The sequence below is a fragment of the Protopterus annectens genome, chromosome 1.part0 (assembly GCF_019279795.1).
Source record: "Protopterus annectens isolate FY-2018-M chromosome 1.part0, PAN1.0, whole genome shotgun sequence".
Lineage (NCBI taxonomy): Eukaryota > Metazoa > Chordata > Ceratodontiformes > Protopteridae > Protopterus > Protopterus annectens.
This window is the reverse complement of record NC_056725.1, coordinates 885,459,737-885,484,513: the sequence shown is the minus strand read 5'-3', so window position 1 is coordinate 885,484,513 and position 24,777 is coordinate 885,459,737. Positions and strand designations below refer to the sequence as shown.

The 24,777-nt window shown below is 36.8% G+C and overlaps 1 protein-coding gene across 1 annotated transcript in view; it reads right to left on the bottom strand.

Annotated features, from left to right (window-relative positions):
* LOC122796908 (CD109 antigen-like) overlaps positions 1 to 24,777 on the bottom strand; it is a 969,469-nt gene that overhangs the window by 87,880 nt on the left and 856,812 nt on the right. Inside the window, exons 27-28 of the mRNA XM_044065708.1 lie at positions 14,571 to 14,742; positions 11,559 to 11,749 (exon numbers count right to left, since the gene is read on the bottom strand). Coding sequence (XP_043921643.1) covers positions 11,559 to 11,749; positions 14,571 to 14,742 — 363 coding nt within the window. The remainder of the gene's footprint in view (positions 1 to 11,558; positions 11,750 to 14,570; positions 14,743 to 24,777) is intronic.

The window sequence follows — 24,777 nt, the reverse complement described above, 5'->3', positions numbered from 1 at the left end:
ATCATTTAATCCCATCCCCTTATCTGACTGCAACCTAATGACCCATTTCATTTTGCATCTTTCCTTGTGATTTTTCACATTCCCTAGCCTCATGGTCTTATTAATCAATTCTATAGCTAAAAATTTAAACTTATGTAATAGATCATGGCATAGCACATGTCTGGCCAGGCCATCACTATCATCTTCTCAGTTGATAGCATATAAATGCTCTCTAACAAGTTCCCTGGGTGTTCAATTGATTTTGCATATGTAGAACACGGAGCATTTAATTCATCTGGCTAGATAGACCAGGTCTCTAGGTCTGAAGTCTGCATAATGTTTAAATTCATATACCTTAGATGTACCAGGATGTACAAACTTGTTTTCGTTAGCCATGTATCCACAGTAGTTACAATTTCTACATCCAAATTTTCTATCCTTGTAGATTTTATATTTTTCACTGTGTACATTTCATAGCATAATAGCCTTTTTAAAGACTTGTTTTTGTACTAATAACGTGGACTATTTCATACTAAATTAGCTAATTTATCATCACTTTTCAAGATTTCCCAATTCCTTCCTAAATTATCATGAATGGCCCTATTATTCATGAATACAGTAACACTAGTCTACACTTATTTGAATTCATCTTGAAATTACAGTCTCATCTCTCCCATTACCTCTACTGTCTCTAAAGTATGGCTTACCTCTGTTCTTCCTATCTATAACTTTGTCATCCTGTAATCTTCTACACTCTTCTTCACTATATCCTCACTCCCTTAAATCATTTACGAGTCCACACAGGGCTACTTCACATCTCATGTCACTGCTGGCTAATCTAGAGACCCTCAAACCTTGCCATTGTACTAAATTCTTATAGATGCAAATATGGATGCATACTGTTGTGATGTAATAGATTTTTTTTTTCTGCATGGTTTCCTATATAGGTCTATCTGCAAAGTATTGCCTTCCCTGTATATCCAGACATTAAAGAACTCTGTACCATCATTTGACTATTTCCCCTTTAGTTCCAAGAAATCAGTGGTAGAATTAGCATAATCAAAGAAACGTAATTCTGACTCCGTGCCACCACACACTAGAAATACATCATCCACGAGTCTCCTGTAATATAGTATATATCTCAAGAGTTCCCCATGGTCTAGTATGTATTGCCTCTCCCACTGCAGCATCACTAAACTGGCATACAAATTCACACATGGGGTACCCATGGCAATGCCTTAACTTTGCAAACAGTATCTATTACCAAATGAAAAAATCACCACCACTGATTTTTTGGAACTAAAGGGCAAATGCTCAAATGATGGTATAGAATCCACTGTGAGGTCGGTATAATGAAAAATATGAAAACCATTTTGCTCCAGTAATTTTCCACTGTGTAAAGCCTTAATATAATCAGCAGGGTTATCTACCACCTGTTCTGAGTTCCCCTGGGTGTGTAGCTTCTCCCTCTGGAGTTCATTGGCCTCCCCACCCCTACCTAGATTCTGGGGTAATGGGGCATCTCTCTCCCTCTGTTCCCTGATCCTCTCTGACCTCCTGAGCTGTGGAGAAGTGGTCCCTCAGTGGGTCTCTAAAGGGATGGCTCCTTCTTCACCAGACTCAGTGTAATCCTCTGCCCCAGTGTGGTTTGGGCCTTCCTGCATCCCCCCCTCCTCTGGGACAGTGTTACGCATGTGTAGAGGGATCAACCTCACAGTGGAATCAACACCCTTCCACTTGTTTGAAAAGGGCTTCAAGTTTGTCACAAAGAATAAAAGAAATATCAGTAAGGTAATTTTGGACTTAAAACTGTTTAAAAGGAAACTAAACCTTTCATTTTTAAATAGAGACAAAGTTCAACCTAACATTATATCAAATATAAAGAAAAAGAGTACATTTCACCCACCCTTACACAAAACATTGCAAATGTTTCAAAAAACATGTGAAAGGGATCTTTATTCCCTATACAGGGAGAGAAACTGGTACATAGACAATTTACCCAGGAGTGAGAGAGACCTACTGGAGAAATTAAGCGGAGATAGATCGATATGTACTATGCAACCTGTTAAGGGAGGGGGAGTCATGATTGACCCACAAATTGATTATGTAAGTAATATTTACAACATGCTCATGGACAATTCCCATTATATGATAGTCTCCAGGAATGAGATCAACATCGCACATAGAAACATTGATTTATTCTTAGAAGACACTCTCCTCCAGGGTACTACTACACCTGAGGTATATGACTTTTTATACAACAAAATCTTTATATACCAGCAATGTTTGGGATCCCAAAGTACACAAAGATGTCTTGGACCCTCTGTACAGGCTGATTATAGCAGCACAAGGTTCCAAGACTTACCCCTTGGCAGTATACATAAATAGGAAATTGAAAACAGTATTGAACTTTTACCCTAATATCTTAAGAGATTCCTGGGATTTTTTGTTCAAACTTTACGACCTTATCAAAGATTATACCAGTTTCTCACCATAGATGTGGCCGATCTTTTTTCCAGTATCCCCCAAGATATAGGGTTTGATTTGTTTGAGGAAACCCTCTTAGCACACCACCCCCTTCAAACGTACTGAAGTGTTTTTTCTAGCACAGTTAATGGAAATTGTGTTGAAAAACAACTTTTTTTCTTCGAGGAGGAAAATTACAAACAAGTGAGTGGGGTAGCAATGGGTGTGGCGTGTGCCCCAATATTTGCTAATATTGTCATGTTGGCCTTGGAGAAAAAATTTATAATCAACTCAGATCTAAGATGACACTGGTCATTTTATGTCCAGTATCTGGACAACATGATTTTTATCTGGAGGACAGATTCAATGGAGATAGAATCATTTGTGGAATATCTAACCAACACTACTGAGTTCCTGAGGTTTATGTATAACTACAGCTTCTGCAAAATGGGTCTATATCCCATGATCGAATGCTTAGTTACTCAAATAACTAAACATTGATCACTAAATGTCAAAGACTCAAAACTGCAGCCGTCAGTTTCCACACAGGGAAACAATGCTGTTGCTTCACCTAAAAAAAAAAAACATTAAAAACAAATCAAGTGGGGGGCTTCACCCCCCATACTCCCTGATGGTGGGGCTGTACCCCCCATACACCCCTTACTAAATATACCAACTCCGAGATCATTCCATTTTGCAGAAAGTACAAAATCCACGTAATGGCCAAACAAATTGTTTCCCCTGTGTGGAAACTGTCGTTCACGGTTTTGGGTCTTTGACATTTAGTGATCGAGCTTTAGGTATTCAACTACCTAAAGCTTCGATCATGTAACATAGACCCCTACAAAATACATTTTTTGGATGTTGAATTCTCAGTTGACCAAGGTGAGTTAATGTCTGGGATTTTTAGGAAAGAGACGTTTTCCAACAGTTATTTATACTATACAAGTAACCATCCTTTACATTGCAAGAAAAATCTCGTAAAAGGACAGTACATTTGGGTGGCAAGGATGGTTTCAGATGTAAAACATTTGGAGAAGGAACTTGACAGAATGATGTTGGTTTTCCTGGACAGAGGGTACCCTATGGACCTCTTGAGGTCCTTAAAGACCCAGGTGGAGGAAAATAGGAATACTAAATTGGAATGTATTCTGCGTAAACCTGATCTATTGAAAAACATGAGGGCACCCTGTGATTTTAAGGAAGATACATTTTAGAAGGGGATGACCATGATGTTTGTTAACGTAACTAATAGCGTGAAACAAATAGCCACAATTGGGCAATAATTAAAACTGACAAAGAACTTTATACACACCTGGGCAACAAACCTACCTTTATATATAAGGGTCATCTTAATATTAAAGGAAGGTTGAAGAGTGGCACATAAGAATTGAAAACAGGTACCAGGAAATGTGGCAGGTGTAATTACTGCCAGTTTATCGTGGACTATAAGGAAATTAGCCTGGGCAGCACAAGTGGGACAAAAGTAACTTTCAAAAAAGGTGACTGTAATTCAGTGGGTTTGGTTTATATGGCACTGTGTAACCATTGTTTTTTATTTTATGTAGGAAAGACTGAAAGAAAGTTAGAGAGGAGAATTTACGAGCATTTATATAACATAAAGAAAGCAAACACAAACAATGCTTTATATAGACACTCAATGACCTGTGCAGGTTTTCACAAATTTGTTTTTGTTATATTAGAAACAGTTCCACAGGATACTGCGGTGGGGTGCTGCGGTTGCGTTGTCGCCTCACAGTAAGATGTTGTCCTGTTCGATTCTCAGTTAAAGCGTCTTCTATGTGGAGACATGCGTGAATGGGCGTACCTTCATTGAAGGTTGTACGTCAGAGCTGGCAACTAGGTACATAAAAATCTTCTGCCAATCATTAGCAGACCAGAGTTCTGCTGTGGTGACCCCTAACCAGGAAAAGCCGAAAGATACAACTACAACAAGAAACAGTTCCACAGGATGCCAAAGGGGGGGGGGCATGGGAAAATAAACTGGAATATAAAGAACTCCTTTGGAAACTTAGGTTAGACGCTACCCAAAAAACAGGTCTGTCTATTAACCCTGTGTTAAGAATGAGAGCAGCCAATCTTTGAGCCCACTGCAAAAACTTTTTTTTTGGCAACTACTTACTAGCTTAAAATTTTTAAGTTACCTTTTGTTATTCTTGTATAGGTAAAACTGGCATTTTGATAAATATTTTTTACATAATTTTTAAACAATGTTTATTTTTTATTTTTTATTCTCGATTTTTATGATATGTTTTATTATTAAATTATTTGTGCATTCTGTTTCTCTGTTTTTTTAATGTAAATGTGGATTTAGTGTATTATTTAGAGTGCCTTTAAACGATGCTAGTGTTACCTTACCAGTTTATTAATTAATTGTGTAATTAATTAATTAAATGTATACTACATAAGGAGCTTTGGAATTATTGTTATTTAAGTTCTAAGGAAGTCCAGAGCAGGACAAAAATGCTCAACTTTGCAATTTTAATCTTGGTTTGTCAATAAATTTGGATCCGATTCCTAACTTGGCATCTGGGCTGATGTGGATTTTGTATTTTTGGTTCTTCAGTTCTATTCTACCTTTTGGTACACTTTTTTTGGTTCTTGCTATTACAATTATTGTACAATGCTATTATTTAAGAAAAAAATCTTACCTTTTCTAAATAATATCATTGCATTTAAAGTCTTTAGTTGTCTTCCACCAGCATCATGTACTCTGGGGCACTTAGTTGTTGCACTGTGCATGATCTGCGTGTAACAATACACATAATGCTGTTGTCTCTAACACCCCTCCCCCCAATCACTGAGGACTAAGTCATTAGGTAAGCTGCTGTGGAACTGACTATACAGTTCCCAGGATGGAAAGCTGCATATATATATATATATATATATATATATATATATATATATATATATATATATATATATATATATATATATATATATATATATATATATATATATATATATGTGTGTGTTTTTTTTTTTTTTTGTAAGCTACTCTATGGGGCACACTACTACTTTAAGATTTGTTTAAAACCAGTTTAAATTCTCCACATAGTAGCACTGAGAATGTAAGCTAAACTGCTTTTAGAAAATGTTAAGCTAATAGTCTGATCTGTAGAGCAGGTTACAAGGATGACATTACAGTGCATATCCCAAGAGAAAGACTGCCCAGTAGCAAGAGGACTTCTTATTATTGGTGTACGCTCAATTAAGAACAGGCACATTGGTTTGGTTGTCCAGTCAGCGTGATCGTTTCTGAATAGCAATGAGCTGTTATTGTGTACTTTATTATCTATTACCATGCACCTTCTCTTCCTGGACCTCTGCTTAAAAGGGCTTTGTCCAGACAGAATATCTCAATCAATAATTAAAGTAAGTAAATAAGTAAAAACTGAAAAGTTGGCAAGACTTCTTCAGAACTTTACACTGACATAGTGTTTTTTGAGGGATGACTAGAACTAACTGGCAGAAACACTGTGAAAAATAGAAGTTTTAATACCTCTTTTACACATTAACGTACATACTCACACACACACACACACACACACACACACACACACACACACACACACACACATGCACTCAGACATATGCGGTGTTATGTGCAGTCACGCACGCAAACACACACACAGAGCACACACACTCACATGCTTGCACACACACACACACACACACACACACACACACACACACACACACACACACACACACGCATGCACACCCTCTGACAAACACTATGCCCCAATAATAATTATTACTTTGTATACCTTTGATCATGAGTCTTTTGAAAGGATACACTTCTTACAGTTTAGTGTTCTCAAGTGGCAGAAATTATGTCAAAAATAATGTTGTAAGACAAACTTGTTATCTAGAATTTAGCTGTTTCACTAAACAATGCCAACTTGTTCTGTATGTGCTACCTCATGGGAATATTTTTTTTAGCAGAATATTCTAATCATTTGACTATGGTCAAGTAGGATTTATAAATAAGGCTAACAATTGTGTAGGGCTAGTAGGTAAGACACATCACATAGCACAGTCTTAAGCAATTGAAAAACCCTGAAGAACAGCTGTGCATGATTCATATGCAAGAGGGCACCTGAGAGAGGCTGCATATGTGTTACCTTTAAAAATGGCAGAAAGATTCTATGTCCACAAGTCATGAATCTGAAGCAGATAGTCTACCAGTCATCACAGTCATGTGAAAATATGGGATCCTAGGTGCAGACTGACAGTACTAAAATATACAGAAAGTCCCATTCTGGTTGCAATATTTCTGTGCTGCTCAGCTTATATTGCTGAGCAGCAACTGCAGCCTACATGGTATGATAGATCTTTACAAGATGTATAAAACATACTCTATGCAAAGTGATATAAGGCAACACATGTAGCATGTACACTAACACACAACCACAGTCACCACTGATAATCCCCATGAACACAAAGATGACAACTTATCCCACATCAGTAACAAATGACATATGAGTGGATCACCATATTTAAAATTTAGATATATGCTAAATAGATGTGTTCCACAGTTAACGCCACAGTGCGGTTGAAAGTTTTACAAACTACTGTACATGAATAAGGAACACTGAAGACAACCTTGCACTGCATCTTTTAGTTCCTTATGCTATCACTCCTAGAAATGTATGTATTAAAATAATATCCCCTTAAGATATATAGAGATCAATATATTTTTCTCTGCATGATGTGATTATTCTCATATTAAAGAAAACAAGTGCAGTATCAGTTACATAAAAGGCATACCTAGAGATAAACAAAACCAAAGCAAGTGGCAGTAGCATGTATAGGAGTATCCCATACACATGGCACTGTGTCTGCCATACATATCTGTTATGTGTCCACATATAGTCATTGTGCAGTTAGGGCTTGAATAACAAGGGCAGCATTGGAGCTGCAGCTTCAGGCCCCAGTATTAGAAGTGGGCCTTCTTCCTGCCCCTCTCAATTTAGCCTGGAATGCTGTCATGCCTGATAAACTGACCCCTCATATCATTCAGCATTCCAGGCCCATGATGTCATAATCTAACGCATGTGCAGTATGTGCACATGTTTGGGCAAAAACAGCGAGCTGGATATAGATGAACCTCAAGGTCCATAGCTGTACATTACTGATTTTCTGAAAGCAAGAGGGTCTGAAGCTCACATGAGAATGTAGCCTTATACTTCTCCATATCACATGTTTTTGTTACAAAAGAATGTGACATAGTCCAAAGAAAGGGATGGCTGGACAGAGAGAAGCTATGACGTCCTAAGCTCCTTAAAGATAAGCAAGGAATGTACAGATGCAGATAAGGGTAAGATATGCACCAGAGCTCCATATACATGAAACCTGTTTGTGGTGCTTTTACTGGGGTTAGGAGTCTGCATTGTGACATTACCCATGATTCATTATGACTAGCACTAACATCAAGGCTCTAGACAAACACAATCATGCATAGTCCTTCTCAGTGGTGGCACATGATATCTTTAAATACCATCATCCCTTCATAAGAATGACTAAGGATGATGTGAGAGTAGCACAAAGTATGAGCAAATCATTGCTAGTCTAGGGTGCTATCACAGCAGAAGTTGTACTAAGTAAATATTCCACCCAACATTGCCAGCAGATTCACTCTTTTATTTATATAGTTTATCACATTTTAGTTTATGACTGTGTATACTCAACAACCATACTAGTGAGATGCATTCACAGTTATCAGTATGCACAATGCCTGCAGTTAAAAAAATAGTTATTTATTTGTACAGTCATTTACTGGGTAAGTGGAGTAGTCGCTCAGCCTCTAGGTAAGTCACATGCAGAATATCATAGGCACAAACAAAATAAGCCAGAATGAACGGATGTAACTCAGTAAAATATATGACTTACATTTCTGACACCAAAATAGTGCATTATTAAAGTAATCCAATCCAGCTTCTATGAAGAAAATTAAGGATGAACATCTCTATGAAGAAACACTGTTTAATGGAAATTTAGGTCTTTGGGAAATATAAAAAAGAGAATATTTACAGTAGAGCGAAGTAAGCTTTTATTAATCTATACATTGAAGACAGTACTTTTTATAATGTACATATTAAGTTGTGCTTCTGGTCTGTAAAACTTCCATTTGGATTTGCAGAACAAGCAGTTCCATCGATACACATTTCCTGAATGCAGTGTACTTTTGCAATGATCTCAGACTCAGAAAGAACGGAAATAAATTCCAACTAGTAGGTGGAGGAATTCCAAAAATCTGCTGAAGCTTGAGAGATGTCTACTGAGTAGTGCAGCATTTTGTTTTCTTACTGTAATTCATAGTGAATAAGAAGTAGATTATTTTTTCTAAATGACTATCAGAGTTTGTTCCAGCAAATATAGTTTGTCAAAAACACATTTTTGACAAACAGAAGATAGAACCCACTTAAGCATAAGTTCACTACATCGACAGTGCGCTTTCGCAAAAGCAGATTCACCGCAGCAAATTACAGTGAGGATAAAAAAAAATATTCTTTTCCCCACTGTTGTGTAATCTCGGAGTCAGTATATTTAAGTGGGGGGGTGGAGGGAACAGCCCCCACATGGGGGCTGCTGGAGAGTTTGCCTCCCAGCAAAATAGTGTTTAAAGTAGCTTGTTTTGAATCGGCTTTTGCAAAAGTGCACTTTTGATATAGTGCACTTTCACTTAAGTGCGTTTCTGCATTTCTTGTTCGAGATTGTGAAATTTTAATCAAGAAACGTAGACCCATAAATATATATATATATATATATATATATATATATATATATATATATATATATGGGTCTACTTCACATGACTGAAATCTCAAAATACTGAATTTTATTTGACTGAGACCACAATACCTAATTTTCAAAATACTGAAATCTCATTTGACTGAGTCTTATTATACTGAAAGCTTACAATGCTGAATGTCAAAACATTGAATATTAAGCCATAGATATGTACACTTACAACACCAAAGACTAACTCTTTCCAAAACTTAAAAACTACTTACTTACCCTTTTAACAGAAACTGGATGATATAAAACCAAACTATGTGGGGGGAATGTGGAGGGCTGCCCCCCCCCCCACACCTATATATACTAACTCCAGGATCACACTACAGTGGAGAAAGGAGCATATAACTTTTACTTGCCGTATAGTAATGTACACACGCCTCTGCTGTCAGGAGAGCATGAAATACCCACCGTATTACTTTAGATCCTTCCCATAACAATGTAAAGACGTATTCACATTTAGACATACTACAGCACTCCTTTCTGTACTACGTTTGGTATTCTGACAGTTGGCACTTTAAGTTACAGTAATATTTTTTCTTTTATCAGAAGCAAGTCACAGGTGAAAGGAAACACATATCACGTCTAGGGTTAAAAATTCAGTATTTTGAAATTCATAATTGTAAGCTTTCAGTATTATGAGACTCATTTTAAATGAGTTTTCAGAATTTTGAAATTAAGGTATTGCGGTCTCAGTCAAATGAAATTCAGTATTTTGAGATTTCACTTGTGAAGTAGACCTATATATATATATATATATTTTATCTATATCTTATATATATATACACACACACACACACACACACACACACACACACACACACACACACACACACACACACACACACACACACAAAACCACACAGAAATTGAGAGATAAATAGATGGTATAGGTAGATTACATAGATATATAGACATAGGTGCATACATACATATGTATGTCAATATTAATATACACATAACACACATGCTTATACATATTTTACATACTGTAATATTCATCAAATATATGTTATATATATATAAATATATGTTAACACAGCAATAATTACAGTTACTGATAATTTTCAGATTTGATCAACATACATAATAATAGTTGGCACCAGTCAGCAGTCAAGCTAAGTATGCTTAAGAATGCACTCCTTCAAATAGTTAATTTAGAAAAAGAAATGGATCTTTGCCTAACATATAAAGTTATAGCAAACCCAGAGCTGTTGGACATGCTATACCTAAAGAAATCCCAATCCCTCCGAGCTATATACTCTAGGGACCTAAACCTTGTCATCACAATAAACAGGACATACTGGAGGGATAGATTCCTGTCCCAGAGACATCCTGTACTCTGGAACAAGCTACCCATCTATGTCAAGCAAAGTTCTTTATTAGCACTCTTCAAGAAAAATCTTGATGAGTGGATTGGAAATAGGAAATACACCCCAGGGTCACTACTGTGTCTCTGCTGGACAGTGGCACAGGAAAATAACTTTCTTGGGTGGCGTAAGCTATGGAACCTTGCTGGCTAGGCTTACATAGACCCTTGGGCCGATAGCCTAGTACCTACCTATAAACCTATGAACCTATGGCTGAATTTTTTTGAGAGCATTTTCATCAAGCAAGAAAAGTCATTGAAACTTTTCCTTTAAAATAAGAACATACTGCCATTCTTTAAATATATTAACTTCAGGATTGCACCAGTTAGGAGAAGGGGAGCAAGTTTGAGGAGTTTCTATACTTTCTGGAACTATTATTGATGTGACAAAAGTTTCACAAAGGAACTCAAAAAATATAAAGTGGTAATTGTAAACTATAAGTAATATGCTAAATACAGTCATTAACCAGCAAACACACGTTGTTCATAACCGTTCATAGGTAGTGTGCATTGCAGAGGTACCTAACAAAATAATCAGTTAGTGAAATTTCATTACATTGTTTATGTTTTCTTTGCTAAACCTAAAAAAAGCAAATAATGAATATACTATAATAAATTATGCAATCTAATTCAATGACTATGGGGCAGATTCCAAAAGAGTTTCTCTCAGTGTAAGTCTGCACTGATTCTGAAAGACTTGCTCTCAGTTTAAGTGTCTTACTTCAGTGTAAGGCCTATCAATAAACAGGCAATGCCTGTTCTCAGCTTGTTCTACTTACACTGAAAGCAAGTCTTTTGAAATCAGGCACTATATTTCTTCTCCTGAAAATATTTATGAATTGCTGCACACATTTCTTCATTAGTTCATTCTGTTCCCAAGGAGATAAGAATTAATAAAGCAATAAAAATGCATCTGTTTAACCTGTGTGGATGAGTAGCCCCCAAGGTGATTCCTCTGCTGACTGAGCCATTTCATGATGGGTATTCCCTCAGCAAACTTCTTTAATGTAAAATGGGAGAGCAATACATATGCTGCTAGTTCTATATCTGTGGACCGTGGTTGCCATCCACTGGATAAACCACTGCTGGGAGTATTCCAAAACTGCATTCCTCCTGAAAAATACATTGCACATAGAGCATCATTAGGAAGGCTTTTATGAACAACAGTGGTTTGTTTGATTTGTAAAAGCTCATTAAGCTTTTCTTGACATTACTAAAGTCACAAAAGCAATGGATTTATAGTTATCTAACACATTGTTTGTAATGTAATCTTATTAGCAACTTTTGCCAGACCTTTTAAATATGCTTCATGATGGTTTTTTTTCTCATTTTAGAAGTTGAGGTTTTATCATATTTTTGTCAGAAATGCTGAACAGTAAACTGGTTATCACAGCAAGCAGCATTATTGCCTTCACCCCTACAATATTTGAAATGATCAAAGCTTGCACTACCCAATACCACACATGGACTTCTGTTTTGATTAGGGTCTTGCACTTAATCCAGTAAAAATATTCTACCTCCATGCCATCTTCACAAAAATATAAATTTGGAGCATATCATCATTTGCCTTTGGACACCCAGCATAACTCCCAGTAAAAGTACTTTTCCTGCCATGTATACAAAACTTGGCAAAACTTTATGTATTTCATTAAGTCAGTGAATCTTGAGCTCTTTCTTTTGAATTGACGTGTACATTTTTGTCTGCAGATTGCTGTGCGGGGCAGTGAGAATACTATGCCAGACAGAGTTTCAACAGTCGGAACAAAATCATGATTGTTTCTAGCAGCAGAAGAAGCATGGACTAGTTGTAGCCATTACTCTGGCTATCCTTCATTAGCTACTCATGGATCATGTAACAGTGGTTTAGCCCACTGCTGTTGTGTGTGCGGTTATTAAGGACAAATATACAGTTGTTGCACTACACTAATGGACAGCAATATGTAGGAAAAAGAATCCCAGATTTTTAACTTTTTCAGTGGAAGTGGCATACAGACCACAGGCCACATTCTAGTTGGTGTAGCTATGTAAAAATGACCACACATCTGTTCCTGCTGTCTAGGCAACTGGTTAACAAAATACAATTTCCAACATTGTATTTACTGAGTTTAAATAATATAGTATTTCTACAATGCATCACACTCTGCTATATTTTATAACTGAACCCCTCTTTCTGTATGCCCTAAAGTACACTGCATCTCCATAAGCATGAGGTTGCATTCTTTGGTTTCATAACTAAATGTTTTAATCTTTCCATAAATGCACACTGAACTTATATATATTAATATGAATACATTTTAAATATAACAAATAACCTATATTAATATTATAATGCACAGCTGGGCAATGTCATTATAGCTTATCATAGAATGTTTTATCTAAATTAAAGCTTTGTAATATTATTGTGCGTTCATCTCCAGAAGTGAACCCCTATAAACCATTTATATTCGGTGTCAGTCCTCCAAGACACCAGCAAATTTTGTAGTTTGTCACCCTACTGTCTGGAAACCTGTGCTCTGTCAGAAGCATTACCATTTATCATGTACTATTTTTGTTTACATTTAAACTGTTGCATAGCCTTATATAAATCTGTAGCATATACTCTTAAACAAATATGTTTCAATGCCACTATTATATTTTGTTTGTAGTAGAAATATCAATTTTTGAAATTAGTAGTGTCTCTGAAGTCAGACTAGTCAGTAATGAGATGAGAAATTGTGAGCTTCTTTTGTGTTAAAATTGCTCCTTTTTCCTCAAGGATGTGCAAAGCTGGAGGCTTTTCATTTAGTATATTTAGATACTTGCGATATGGAGATAGGTTATCCACACTGGTAACTGCCAGGGGATAGAACTTTTCCACTACAAAAATAATGCTAAGACTATAAGCTTTTGGCACGTACTCTATTATGTTTGGGTCTTGACATATCAGGGCTTTTTATTTTATGTTGAACATACATTCTTAATTTAAAAAGCCTCTATTTAATGAATGCAGGGTACTCCATTTTGGCAAAGTAGTTACTGAAAACATTTACCATTTCTAGAACAGTGCTAAGTTTCTAAGAAGGGCAATTTTAATAAGGCAGTTTGTATTACTAGCTGTGTCACAAAAGTCTTAGCATTGTAAATGAAATCTGTACTCAAAAATCAAAACTTGTTCTGCAATATCCCACTCAGTAACCATCCACTACTTCCTACTGACCAGAGTCATTACCCATTCTTAGTGCAAATTGGCATACATGGGTCAGGAAAAGTGCTAGGGATGAGATACAGGTGTGTGCTTTCACTGTCACTAGTATGCAATATCCTTGCCTCTATTGCCTATTGTGCATTATTCGTCTAAATAATGATATTAAGAGTATAACAAAACACGTTAAACACTATACTTATCAATAACTGGTTTATTAAAAATTTTGTTTCTGTTATACAAATCTGAATGAAAAGATCTACACAAAGGAAATCACTATTTCTCACTGCTATGTACTGCACTTGATATGTGTGGAATAATTTATCATGAAAATAAGGCTAAATAGCTACATTTTTTTTATTCAATGGATGTCAGAATATTCAGATGTAAAGAAGCAGTTATATCACTAAAAAACTATGTCTGTTTAATAGGTATGTTTTTCAGCAATAAGTTTTATTAAGGAGTCAAATTATTAATTCAGATATTCAAAACACAGGTTTCAGTTTACCTAAATCAGCTATCAGTGTAATACAGTATCTATGAATGTGTACTGCAAGAATTTTTCAAATACAAGAACTATGTTAAGTTTTAATTAGCAAGACTGCTTTAAATGGCTTCACGTGACTCAGTATATGTAGCCAACATTGTACTTACATGCCTTCTGGAATGTAACAGAAGTAGAAAAGCATAGTTACCAGTAACAGAAAGATCATATTTATAGCATTTTAATGTATACTTCTGAAAACAACTTACCACGTTTTATTGCTCTTCCATTCAACTGGTCGAGTGCAATACCTGCACTTCTGCTGTTAGCTAAGGACAGCGCGTATGTTGCAATCGAGAGGGCATAGTTGTCTTTTATTCCCGAGGAAACTTTCTGTTCAAGAAAGGTCACAGCTCTAGATATTGCATTTTCATAGGTTTTCTAAAAGGTGAATACCAGAGAAGATATATTATAATCATTTTCTTAGTTGCAGTTTTGAATGGTAAAGACAGTATCAGACAACCATTAGCAGAAATGGAATCTGGCAGCTGCTCACAAGCCATACAGCATGAGAATGGTGATGCACACGGGTGCTTTAAATCACGCATAAATACAGGTTTTTAAGCCAAAGCCAAATCAATGAACTTGAGATGACTGCATTTTAGATATTCTTTTGCATAGAATTAGTCTAATCAAACACACCGAAGTAGTATGCAAACAGAATGCCAAGTGACAGACAGAACAATATTTTACAATATAGAACAATTCCGCAATCCTGAATCTCATTTGATTTGTACATGTCCAAACACTTGTCACAACTGGAACTACCACAATGATTTCTCACTTAAAAAAATCAAGGGCCTAAACCTTACAAACTACGCAGACAGTCTCAAAGTCTTGCCCTTTTTCCTCAGTTATCCTACAGGCTACTGAGAGGTGAACTCAGTCTTGTATATAGAGCTTAAACAGTCCTTGTTTTATTAGACTGACTACACATTTGCAAGTCCACTGGTATTATGAACACCCTATTAAGGGATCTCAATCTCTTTTGCAACATAAATAGAACATGGCGAAGGGATAGGTATGTATCACAGAAAATTCCACTTCTATATAATCATCTTCTGTGCCACATAAAGTGAAGTGCTTCTGTTACTTTATTTTAGTGTAATTTGGATGAATGAATGGGTAATCACAAATTCATCCCTAGTTTAGCACCCCTGCCACTCATGCATAGGGAAACATGTCTCAGCATACCCTTCTTGGGCCCATCTCTAGGTTATTTGTATGCAAAATATAAGCAGTTAAATTTACTATGGAATTGTAAGGCTAGCCTTCTTAAGATCCTCACAGATCAATAGCCTCGAAAGTTATTATGAACCTAACAACCTAGAAACACTAAATGGAAAGAACATGAATCAGGTTTCATATCCCACTGAATTACAGTGGTGCAATCTTACAATTCTGCCATTGTTAACTATATTACCTGCTGAAATAAAAAAGAAGAAATGCAAAACAACTCAATGTTTGTAGTTTAACTATTCTATAAATATCATCTGTATTGCTTGTCACGGCTGATGCTTCTTTATTTTGTCAGCTAAAAAGTACAATGCTTATTGTAGATGTTTTGTGAGAGAAAGCAGTGACAGCTACACCAAGCTATTGTAAGGTGCTGGAATAATATCTCAATGAGCTTTAGGAATGTTGATTCCTTGAGTATATTTTTATAAAAAGGACTGACTTGTGGGCCAGTTTTGACACCTTTTATTTGGATGTAGTTTATGCTCAGAATTGGACAACAGATCTGAACTAAGGACCAAGGAACTAATAAACTATGAAGCATAAGTCTGAAAATATGGCCTTAAAGTATTTTCAGTTTGTTGATGTAGAAAATAGATGGGTCTGTAGCCTGGGATAAGCCAAACTTTGTAATATAAGTCCACCTTTGGCAAAATAAGCCTATCAGTGTTTAAACAGACTTTGAAATGTTTTTCCATTTGGTATACACAGAAGGCTTAAACAAGTAGAAACAGACTGCAGAATCAATGAATTAGCATAAATATTTCTGGATCAGGACAAATTCAGTATTATATGGGTCTGTAAACTACGATGCAATTTATTTTCGGTATAGGATGACTTTGCCTGTATAAAGTAGCAGAGACTGTATAGTCTTAGTTTTACTAAAACTAAAAATGATTTTTTAAAAAAGGGATATATGAACAGCAAACCTTGTCTGACCTGCTCACTGCATTGAGCTCAGAGTGTAGGATGGACATATCATCTTCAGAAAAGACAGGTCAGCGTTTGATATGTGGCTTTTAACAGACCATTCATAAAGATGATTTCATGCACAGAGACCAGGTCTAAACATTGAGCTTTACTGGCTTATTTGGTAGAGGCTGGATAAAAGGCCTTTGTTATTGACAGGCTTGATCTGTAATCAATATAACAATATAATGACTGACTTGTTTAATAATCATGCTGAGAGCTGAGTGAGATACGATGGAGATATAAGTTGCACAGTAGTGACTGATGGTTGACTCCTACCAGAACAATGATGACAACAGAGGCAGTCTCTTAGCAAACTAGGATCTTATCTAGGGAAATGTTTTGGTTAAAATTCAAAACATAATAAAGGTGGTAACTGGGGATGTGAGAGGTGCACACAGAGATGCACATGAGACTGCCTAATTCTTTAAACAATTTTGCTTATCCTAAAGTAATTATATACCACATTTTAGTACATGTTATCAAAAGTTAAAGGTCCTAGACTAAAATATTGCAGGAGCAGCTTGTGATTGTAATTAGTTCTGCAAGTATCAATACTTGGAGCCATTTTGGCTTATACTTCTTTCATACCTCACAGAAAGAAGACTAAGATATTTCTTAGCCAGGCAGAACTACTGGAAGCTGCCAGTGCCGTTTAAGATTTAATAAATTTCTTGGTAAAAATGATGGAAGCAGTGTTGTAAGACATCAAGGACATTAAAGCTATTATTATAAACCAGAGGGTACATTGAAAGCTATAGAGAAAATCTTCTCTCAGGAACAGCAAAAGGTCTAGAAATAGTATGTGTGCATGAAAACTCCACAGTGGATAGATTACAAGTGCAGCAATAATTTCCCTATGCAGAATGCAAATTAGATGTCCTAAAATAGAACTAGGTGTAATTAATACCACATAAATCAGATCCCTTCTATCTAGACATTTCTGAAAACTCTTTTAACAAAATTGCTCCTACCTTATGGAATTGGTTGTCCAATGGTCTTACTTCACTAGATGATTTCCCACAATTCTGAACAAAACTGAAATAATCCCTTGCTCAGAAATAGAAGTATATATGTTTTAGAGATTCTGGCTATACTAACTTTAGCTAGTCTATTCTTTACCACCCCTGCCACATTTAAGAACAGTTGCAAGCTCCTACAAATACCTTATAATATTTGGATTTTTAATTTTCAGACATACAGCACGTCAGCTGCTATTATACCCTGGTTTTATCATAATAGATATCACCTATAATACTGATATTAAGTAGGGGAAATGTTGCTGTAATGTTCACTAAGTCCCTTAACTACCATTTATTTCCTAAAATGTAAAAAAAAAAGAAAGAAATGCAGAGCAGTGTATATGCGAGAGTGTATCTGGTGGAAAGACTGTATTATTATTCTTACCCAAATGTTATTAAGCTGAGGCAACCTCGCTGATCAATGTCCATTACAATGCCACCCTCACATTTTCCACATAGACAAGTAACTTCATTGGCTGAACTAGAGACTATGTATTTATATTAAGTTGGATTATGTATGTATATGCATGTGCATCTTTATTAGTTGATTTCTGCAGCACTCCATCTTTTGCAATTTAATGTAATTGAGGTACATTCTTTGTTTTGATATCACCAACATGACATCCTGATGAGGGTGTTCTGTCTCTTCCAAGTCCCTTTACACTATATGTCTGTCATCTCTGACCACTGACAGGAGACGTTAGTGGTCCTATGCTTTTTCAGTATGGCATTTCGAGGATCACAAATGTAGATGTTCTTCATATTAATCATTGCTGCAGCAGCCTCAGCTATATGGGTTATCCTGCCAAGGATATAACAGCCAGCCAGCTTCCAAACTTCAGTCCACCTTCCACCCACAAAGACTGTCAAGCAACTTAAGCTGAGCTAATTAAAAGACAAGTTTGGGCACAAAGCATTCAGAGCTTTACTGCTGACAAACAGTATGCTCCTCTGAGGCTTCTGAGGGTTGACAGTTGGCTTGTGCTTTTCTTAGCTGGGTAGATAAGTTCGCATTAGGGAAAAAAAATCATTTTTTTAATTTTGTTGATGTTTTATTACTTTCCTTTTCAAGAAAATTATTTTAAAACTAGGTGTGTTTTATTTTAACAGAGCGTCTTGAGACTGTAAAATACTTGTAACTAGAGTAGTCATGTTTTCCTGTCCATTTAAAAGTAGTGCAAAATGACTGAAAACATTTTTTTCTGTGGAGAAATTGTATTTATTTATTTTCTTTTTTGGAGGGCTGGCATAGAATGTTAAAGTGCTTTTTACTGTTTTTTTTTCTGTCAAAAAGTACCTTTTCTGGACTAGTAGTGTTTACTGGAAATTTCTGCCTGTTTTCACCAGGAAGGAACCATAATTTTTGGCTTGACCATGGAACAAGCTACCAATCCCATGGTCAGTCCTTCTTTCAGCCACAAAAAGAAAAAAATAAGCAAACAGCCTTTGCCACCATAGCAGGCTAGCAATTTGTCTCAGCCACAGGTGGGTGAGTCTGATGTGGCCATTTGTTGGGGTCTATATTATATCCTTGAATGCTTAAAAAAGCAAACACTGATTGATCAAACTTATTTTCGTGAAACTGCAAAATATCGAAGCAGCAGAAACTCAAATTTTTTCCTAGGGAAAGAATTCGGTTGTCCGTTTCTGTTGCTTCGGTATTTTCAGTGTTATGGTGGAAAGTTACCGACCGGATTCAGGTAAGTGTGCGATTGTGTGGATGTGAGTGTTAGGGTGATTTAGGTGAGTTAGGGTTAGGGTTAGGGCTCGGGTTAGGTGTGTGCGCGATTGAGTGGACATGAGGGTTAGGGCAGATTTAAGTGAGTTAGGGTTAGGGAGCGGGTGAGGTGAGTGTGCGATAATGACGGGCCTTAGGGTTAGGGTTTGGGTTAAGATAAGTGGGTAGTTAGTGGTGTGTGCATAGTTTAGTGTAGGGTTAGGTATCAGATGTTAGGTGTATGTGTGTGGATTTCTGTTTGTTTGATGTGCTTGTGTTGTGTGTATGTGTTTTGGATCAGCGATTTTTTTTCCCTGGGAAAAAAATCTCTGATCTGACAGTTCGAGATTGTAAGCTTTCGCTTAAATTAGGTCGATCAATCAGGGTTCGCTTTTTTAAGTGTTCGATGATATAATATAGACCCATTTGTTGTACATTAGACTACTCATCTTTTATACTGGATCCCATTGGTGTACCATCTACAGCCACTATGGACCAGAGGTTAACAGCATCCTCTGCAGCTGCTGGGGTCCAGTCAGTGGGCAAGGGAGAGCCACTCTTATCAGTCGTGGGAAAGGGAAGGTTTCCCTATTGTGTCAGAATGCTGTGCTCATCTCTGTGGAAGCAGCTGCTGCCACTAGTAACATGGCTCCATTTTTTTCTGTTAAAAAAGAAAGAAACAGAAAATTAAGCATGTATCTACTCCTCCTCAAATTTTGTTGGATAGGAGTAGCTTACAAAGTCTGGCTCAGGTTTTAATCCAGGCTATTGATATTTTTTTGTAAAGTAGCTTCTGGTAAAATAAATATATTTATTTTTTTTTTTTGAAGAGATTTGAGATCCTGAATCAGAAAAGAAAGATGCAGGGATGGATGCATTTTTTTTCCTCAGCTTTCTGATTCAGACTCAGAGAAGAAGTCAGTTTCATACTCTTTGTGTGGGTTTCTCTTTCACTGAGACTATTTCTAGAATGCACCAATGTTTTCAGTGGGAGAATGCTGATGGTTCTCAATCCCTCGCAAAATACTATGAATTGTTACAGAAGGAGTTTCCAAAACCTACACTCATTCCTCTTGTTCTGTCTGCTTTAGAAGATATATGTTTTACTGCCTGCAATTTTTCTGATATTAAGCCAGCTGCTCCTAAAAAGGCAGATAGGATATATAAAGTTTTTCAACCTGTTAAATGTTTATGCGCTATTCCCCAAACCTGACCTAGCAGCTATAGCTTTAGTTGACCCCACTGCTGCTAAGCACTTAATTCTAATCCTACTCTTTCTGATAAGAATGGGAAAATTATTGATAAGTAAAGGGGAATGTGCATAGCTCTGCAGTTTTTTTTTTCAGAATTTTGAATTGTCAGACTCATATGTTAAAATTTGTTCTGACAAATTGTGAAAGTAAGAGGAATATTTTTTCTGAAGTTTCTTCTTGTGAGGAAAAGTCTGCTTTAAATAACTTAGTTTATTCTATTCGACAGATTATTACTCATTGTTTGCAATGTGTGTATGACTCTGTTGATACTTTCTCTAGGGCTATGGTCACTGGTACTGTTTTGAGGAGGTTTGCATGGCTGCATTCTCAAAATCTCACAGATGATGTTAAAAATTAGATTTTAAATTCTTCCTTGAATAGAGATTTAATGTCTGGCCCCTCTGTTGCAGAGGTGATCAAAAAGTGTGAAGAAGGAGACAAGCTGATCCAGGGAATGTCTAAGATTTTTCAGCCTTCCTTTTCAAAAATTCCCAAGGGATTTTTTATATCCTCATCCAATTTTAACAGCAAAAAAACAGAATAAATAGTCTCAATTAAATTCAGGTAAACAGACATTTAAGAAGAAATGGAAAGGGGTTCCCAAAATGAAGTCTCGAATCACTCAAAACCAAAAACAGTCCAACAAATGACTTGTCAAGAAATGCTGTAACTCCCTTCCACCCTGGACCTTTTTTTTTCTTCTTGAAAGTCTGTATCTCCATTTTTTCTATTTGGCAACAATTTGTTTCAGACAAAGGGTCTATATTAAATCAGTCAGCGCTTAAAATAGCGAACACTGATTTATCGACCCTTTAAGAGTGAAAGCTGACAATCTCAAAGACATGGAACAGCGATTTTTTTCCAAGGGAAAAATCACTGGGCTGTTTTCTGGACTTTGCCATTTCCTCCACTGTGTTGCGATCTCAGAGTTGGTATATTTAAGTAGGGGGGTGTGGACTTTATTTTGTGTTTTTAACTTTTTTTTTTTTTTTTTTGTGGAACAGCAATTTTTTTCCTTGGGAAAAAAAAATCACTGTTCAGTGCCTTCGTGATTGTCAACTTTGCTCTTAAAGGGTTGATAAATCAGCAGTCGCTATTTTAAGCATTCGCTGATTTAACACAGACCCTTAGACAAATGGGTTCTGAAAATCATACATCAAGGTTACAGATGGCAGTGGCAGAAACTCCTCCTTTCCAGAGGTTCATTCCTCATCCTCCCAATCAGACTGTTTTTTTTCTACCTGTTCTTTATCACATGCTGTCCAAAGGAGTAGTAGAACCAGTTCCTCCTTCCCAGGCATGGAAGAGGTTTTATTCAAGGATGTTTCTAGTGCCAAACTAGGAAAATGCTTGGAGATCAGTTCTGGATCTTTCATTCTTAAACTTGTTTGTGATAGTGCCCAAATTCAAGATGATGTCACTTCACAACCTTTAACCTCATCTTCCTTTTTCAAATTCCCTGGTAACATAGACTTTATTTATTTATTTATTTTATTTTATTTTACATTTGTTGACCGGGATAGTCCCACTGGATATATGTCCATTATCAGCAGACCCGGGGAGAAAAGCTCCAAGATAATAATACACACTGAACATTTAGCAAATGCTGCTTTCAAGCAGATTACAGTCATAAGCAATACCAGCATTTAGCACATGTAGTATTAACTTATTATAAAACACTTTACAGAACATAACATTATTTTCAAAGTTATATATACGTTCAGATTTAAGACACATTGAGCAGTTATACAATTGACCCTCCCTGAAATGGTGGGGTAGAAAAAAGTTAGAAGTAGTTGAAGTAAGGCACCCTAAGTAATAGAGAGGTCACTAGTCAGGGTTAGTGCAAGGACATAACCAATGAGTTTTGAAGTATTTCTTGAGTTTGTTTTTGAATCGAGTTAGTGAAGGTTCTATGGTCAATTCAGCTGGGAGTCTGTTCCATGTCTTTCCAACAGAGTTGGCAAACAGAGTCCCCAGCTGAGTAGTTGGATTTGTATGTTTGAACTAGGAGTCTAGTGGATGATCGCAGTGGCTGGCTGCTGGTGTAGGGGCTGATAATATTTTTTTGTGTAGGTGTATTTTCTGGTTGGTAAAGGACTTTATGTGCCACTATTAGCTGGCTGAACTGCAGTAGGCTAGGCAGTTCAAGCCATCCTAGGCGATTTAGGTTGTGACAGTGGTGTGACCAGTAGGCTGTGCCAGTAGCAAATATGGCAATATGGTTACAGCAGGATGATAGTTTATTAAGATCTGTTTTGTTTAAGTTGGAGAATAGAGGTGAGTTGTAGAGAAGAGTTGATAGTAGATGGGAGTGAGCAATTGCAGTTCTAGCAAGTGTGGTAAGGAAAGGTTTGATTCTGTAAAGAGAGCCACGTTTTTTTAATTAATAGTTTTGATAGCTTGATACGCGCATCAAACTTCAGGTTGTTATCAGCTATGACACCCAGTAGTTTAGTCTGGGCTTATTGGGAGATGATAGTGCCATTGTTAGCGGTTATGTTGAAGGATGGCAGGGGGGGTCCTGCGTGTAGGGGAGAAAGGGAGCAGCTTAGTTTTGTTGGGGTTTAGGATTAGATGTTGATTGGAGAGTTATTTTTCCACCATATTGAAGGTATTTTGGATTAATGTGAATAAAGTAGCTGGTGAGGTGTCAGAACAAATCAAGGTGGAGTCATCCACATATTGAATGCAGGTAGCATCTGGGCTGACTGAATGAAGGTTGTTGATAAAGATGGAGAAAAGAAGGGGTCCTAGTATAGAGCCCTGGGGGGACTCCTAATGTGATGGGTAGGTGAGATGATAGCGTGTTCTGCCATAGAACTGCATGTTGTGTGACCAGCAGGTAGGATTGAAACCAATGGAGTGCAGGGTTGTTTAAAGGAAAAGGTCTTCAAGGTATTTATAAACATTTTGTGGTCAACCATGTCAAAAGCCTTGGATATATCTAGAAAGAGTACTCAGGAGAGTTTGTTATTATTGTGGTTGTGGTTAATGACGTTAGAGAAAGAGAGGAGGGCAGAAGTAGTACTGTGGTGGCTTAAAGCCATGATGAAAGTTGGACAACAGCTTGTTCTGCGTGAGATAGTGAATTAGCTGTATGTGTGCACACTTCTCCATAATTTTAGCTAGAGGTAACAGAATAGCTATGGATCTAAAGTTTGACAGCTCAGTGGAACTGCCTCCTTTATGGGGAGGTATGACATGGGAGATTTTCCATATAATGGGTACAGTAGCTTCAGATATAGCTCTGTTGATCAAGACTGAGATGGAGTATGCTATTGTGTCAGCAGCCTTTTGCAGATAGTCTGCTGGGAGGTCGGCAGCCAGGATGGTGGGTCTTAGTTTCTTAAGTAGGGCATGAATAACTTGAGTAGGAACAGGTTGGAAGGTAAAGTATGTTTGGATACAGGGTGGGGTTACATTAGAATTAGAGCCATTGGGAGAGAGTTGGCTGGCTAGAGACTGGATAGTCTCTGTGAAGAAGCTGTTGAAGTTATTAGCAATGTCTCCTGGTGATTTTTGTTGGGAAGCTGAGGGGGGTGGACTGGCAGTTTGGCCTGGGTGGAGAAGTTTGTCTATTTCTACCCAGAACTTTTGAGGTTTGTTTTGGTGTTTTTGCAGTAGATGGTAGTAGTAGTACTTTTTGTCTAAGGTTATGGATTGTTTGGTGTCATTCCTTAGCTGTCAGAATCTTAGTTAATCAAGTGGGGCTTTTGTTTTTCGGTAGGTGGCCCATGCTTTGTTTCTGAGTCAAATTTTGGTTTTGGTATCTTTAGAAAGCCATGATATAATATTATCTTTGGTTCTAATAGAGCAGCTGGGAGCATGGGAGTTAAGAATAGCAAGGAATTTGGTGTTAAAATATGCTACTGCTTCATCTAGGGGGGAGATTTTTTAGTACTGACCAGTTGAATGCCTTAAGTTAATTTTTGAAACTTGGTGAGGATAAAATTCTTGTGCATTTAAAAATGCTTATCATCACATCACTATTCTTCCAGACATCAGATGTTTCTTAAGGTATTGTGTGTCTGGATCACATTATCAATTCTCTGTCTTGCCCTTTAGACTATCCACTGCACCAAAGTATTCACAAAGCGCCTAACTCCATTTACAGCTCACTGCAAACTATAAGTAATCAAATTTTTCTAGATGACTTACTTATCTTTGCAGAGTCTTTTTTCAAAGTGACAGGAATCTCTCTCACTCTTTCTCTCTC